General features: G+C 49.4%; 1 protein-coding gene across 5 annotated transcripts in view; it reads right to left on the minus strand.

The window, feature by feature from the left end:
* Nucleotides 1-5,000, minus strand: part of lekr1 (Leucine-, glutamate- and lysine-rich protein 1) — an 84,656-nt gene that overhangs the window by 20,513 nt on the left and 59,143 nt on the right. For all 5 annotated transcript variants that reach the window (XM_081716094.1, XM_081716095.1, XM_081716097.1 and 2 more), the window contains one exon: nt 2,939-3,142. In XM_081716094.1, coding sequence (XP_081572220.1) covers nt 2,939-3,142 — 204 coding nt within the window. The remainder of the gene's footprint in view (nt 1-2,938; nt 3,143-5,000) is intronic.

Consider the following 5,000-nt stretch of genomic DNA (forward strand, 5'->3'; position numbering starts at 1 on the left):
CACACACACACGCACGTACAGATACGCTCACTCACACACGCACGTACAGATACGCTCACTCACACACGCACGTACAGATACGCTCACACACACACACACGTACAGATACGCTCACACACACACACGCACGTACAGATACGCTCACACACACACACGCACGTACAGATACGCTCACACACACACACACACACGTACAGATACGCTCACACACACACACACACGTACAGATACGCTCACACACACACACACGTACAGATACGCTCACACACACACGCACGTACAGATACGCTCACACACACACACACGCACGTACAGATACGCTCACACACACACACACACGTACAGATACGCTCACACACACACACACACACGTACAGATACGCTCACACACACACACACACACACGTACAGATACGCTCACACACACACACACACGTACAGATACGCTCACACACACACACACACGTACAGATACGCTCACACACACACACACACGTACAGATACGCTCACACACACACACACACGTACAGATACGCTCACACACACACACACACACGTACAGATACGCTCACACACACACACGTACAGATACGCTCACACACACACACACACACGTACAGATACGCTCACACACACACACGCACGTACAGATACGCTCACACACACACACACGTACAGATACGCTCACACACACACACACACGTACAGATACGCTCACACACACACACACACACGTACAGATACGCTCACACACACACACACACACGTACAGATACGCTCACACACACACACACACACGTACAGATACGCTCACACACACACACACACACGTACAGATACGCTCACACACACACACACACACGTACAGATACGCTCACACACACACACACACACGTACAGATACGCTCACACACACACACACACACGTACAGATACGCTCACACACACACACACACACGTACAGATACGCTCACACACACACACACACACGTACAGATACGCTCACACACACACACACACACACGTACAGATACGCTCACACACACGCGCACGTACAGATACGCTCTCACACACACACGCACGTACAGATACGCTCACACACACACGCATGTACAGATACGCTCACACACACACACGTACAGATACGCACACACGTACAGATACGCTCACTCACACACACACGTACAGATACGCTCACTCACACACGCAGGTACAGATATGCTCACTCACACACGCACGTACAGATACGCTGACTCACACACGCATGTACAGATACGCTGACTCACGCATGTACAGATACGCTCACACACACACGCATGTACAGATACGCTCACACACACACACACACACGTACAGATACGCTCACTCACACACACACACACACACACACACACACGCACGCATGTACAGATACGCTCACACACACACGTGCGCACACATACAGATACACTCTCTCTCTCTCTCTCACACACACACGTACAGATACGCTCACACACACGCGCACGTACAGATACGCTGACTCACACACGCATGTACAGATACGCTGACTCACACACGCATGTACAGATACGCTGACTCACACACGCATGTACAGATACGCTCACACACACACACACACGTACAGATACGCTCACTCACACGCAGGTACAGATATGCTCACTCACACACGCACGTACAGATACGCTGACTCACACACGCATGTACAGATACGCTGACTCACACACACACGCACAGATACGCTCACTCACACACACACGCACAGATACGCTCACTCACACACACACGCACAGATACGCTCACTCACACACACGCACAGATATGCTCACACACACGTACAGATATGGTCACACACACACACACACACAGACACACACGCACGTACAGATACGCTCACACACATACGCACACACACGTACAGATACGCGCACACACACGTACAGATAGGCGCACACACACATTTACAGATACGCACACACACACACACATACAGATACGCACACACACACACATACAGATACGCACACACACACACATACAGATACGCACACACACACACACATACAGATGTACAGATACACACACACGTACAGATACGCACGCACGCACACTTACACACACGTACATACACATATGCACACACACAAGTACAGGTACACGCACACATGTACACAAGCACACAAGCACACACACACACAAACACATGTAGACATGCACACACACGTACATGTACATAAGCCCACACACAGACGTACACACACACACATACACATGCGTACACACGCACGCACACACACACAGGTGGGAACCCCAGCAACTAAAGGCTAATGAGAGACAAAGACAGACAGGCATCATGGCACTGCCACCCTAAGAAACAGGTGGACTGGGTGAATAGGACAGAGAAGACAGGCATGGAAGAGACACACACGCACACGGGGTTCTGTTTGGTGACAGGCGTCGGCCGTGTTGGAGCGCGGTGTCGGTGTTGTTTCGTTTGTTTCGTGCTCTGAGGAATGGCCACGTGTGCTTGGCCTCCTGTGTGAGCAGCTGCTCATGCTGCGGGACCGTGCAGACTGTGCAGAACGCACGCAAGTGCTCGACAGGTCGAACACAAAGCAGGTGACACCGCTGAGGTATAATGATGATCCCACCTGCAGCAGTGTCGGCGTGCGTGTGTGTGTGTGTGTGTGTGTGTGTGTGTGTGTGCATGTCTCCTGCAGTAGTGTAGCGGTTTCTTTTGTGAGTGTGCATGTGTGTGTATGTACATGTATATATCTCTCTTGCAATACTGTCGGGGTTTCATGTGTAAGTGTGTGTGTGTGTGTGTGTGTGTGTGTGTGTGTGTCTCCTGTAGTACCATCAGTACCATAGTCTTTTGTGTGTGTCAGTGCATGTACCTCTCCTGCAGTAGCATTGTAGTATGCGTGTGTGTGTGTGTACCTCTCCTGCAGTAGTGTAGTGGTTTGTGTGCGAGTAATCTCCAGGGCAGTTTGTAGCTCCTCCCTCTCGCCCTTCGCCCTCTCCAGTCCCTGGGTCATCTCCGCCCCCTTCTGTTGCCACGCCAACAGCTCTTGCTGCAAGGATTCACATCGGCGTTGGCATGACAACCAGCTCTCCTCCTTCTCCCTAAGGTGTAGGGAGAGCCTGTGGGGACAAGATGAACAAGGTGATTCATGGCACAAGCATACACACCTACAACCACGAGCTAAACACCCACATACCCACAGTCACCTCAAAACAGATCCACCCATGCCACATTATACACACCCATACACACCCACCACATCCAAAGCCTACGCTACACACACACACACACACCCTGACCTGATCCTACACTTCTTCAGATTGTACCACAGGGCTCGCAGGTTCTCAAGCAGCTATGTTGGTTGCGAAGCACCAGTGGAAGTGCACTGCTGTATAATCGTGGCTGGGTCAGACCTCTGGGCAGGGTGAAATGTTTAACCACTCCTGGTTCCAGTACACCATTGCCGCAGTGCTTCTTCTGACCCTGACGCTGTTAAAATACCACGTCCAGGCTCCACTATTAGTACACTACACTACTGGTTCAAATGGTGTAGTTAAACTGCTACTCTAAGTTACTGGTGTGTGTGTGTGGGGGGGGGGGGGGGGGGGGGGGGGGGTCAGGATTCAAAGTTCCTGCAAAAACTGGGAACAGAAGGTGAGCCCTTTCCACTGGGAGACACAGACAGCCACAGCTGGGAACATCTGCCTTAAGGAGGTCCTATAGAAGCAGAATGAACCTGACCATTTGTGTCTGGCTTACATCCTGGTTACGTTTGCCTGGCCCGTGCGGATTCCTCTTGCAGCATACCGTGTAGTGGAAAAGATGACGTCCTCGGCGGTCTCACGAGCAAGTCTAATAAGGGCTACATGGCGTAACATACACTTCCATGACGGGGGCATGTCCTGTATACAAATGGAATCCGTGGTCTAGAACACCAATCTGATTCCCATTGGTTTAACCTGGTTTTGGATATCTGCGGTTCTTCTGATATGCTGGGGTAAGTGGGTCAGAACCTTGTGTGGGCCTCTGTCACCTCCAGGCCTCATGCACTGTCCTGTACAACTCGGACTCCATGGGCTTTGTCGTCTTTGCTTGTTTTGCTTTAGAGTAGCTCTTCTACTATTTAATGATTTTATTGTTGGTTAATGAAAATTAATGTATTTTAACGAGTCTTTCTCTTGCTTATGTCTGCAGTAGGCCAGGATGAACTAGAAGTACGTCTGATATATGTTAATGTTAATTACCGATAAAGCATGCCTTACAGTAAACATCTGCCAAAGTAAGGTACAGTTAAGTAAGCAACTTTGTAAAGTTGGTCACGTGCATTGAGCTGGCTCAGATGGACCTCTTTGCAACGTTATCACATTTTGGAGTCAGATAAAGTAATAAGCTTTCACATGCTTTAAATCTGCACCTGTACACATTTCCGCCCCTGGTTGTAGGTAAACAGGGGAGGATAGTTCCATACCAGAACTAAAAGCCCTACACTGGTACTATAGTACTGGTTTTGACTCAGCTGAAGTAGTAATACTACTGGTTCTAGAATACTACTAGTATAGTGCAACACTGGTTCTAACTCCAGTAATACTGTTAAATTATTGCTCTGTGTCATTATGCGTGTGATATGGAATTATGGCGGCACTATGGAATTATAGCAGATGTCACGGGAAAACAGTTTAGACAGGAGAGTAGCAGCAGGATTTGGGATTCCCAAACAAGGAATGAAAAGGGCAAAGTTTCGCACGTGTTGGACATAAAGCTCCCATCTGGAATGGAAACAAGCTGTGGAACACACACACACACACACACACACACATACAGGGGGTGTGGTTTAGAGGCACTCACAGGGGTGGGGCCATGGAAGGGAAGCGGGAGGTGACAGGGGGTGGAGTTTAAAATAAAAGCCACACCGCTGTTTGAGAGTGCTTACAAAGAAATAATCTGAATTTGTGACAGATTAAATTGCTTTTGGAGGCT

The sequence above is a fragment of the Electrophorus electricus genome, chromosome 6 (genome assembly GCF_041902795.1).
Source record: "Electrophorus electricus isolate QZ-2024a chromosome 6, ASM4190279v1, whole genome shotgun sequence".
NCBI classification, from domain to species: Eukaryota; Metazoa; Chordata; class Actinopteri; order Gymnotiformes; family Gymnotidae; genus Electrophorus; species Electrophorus electricus.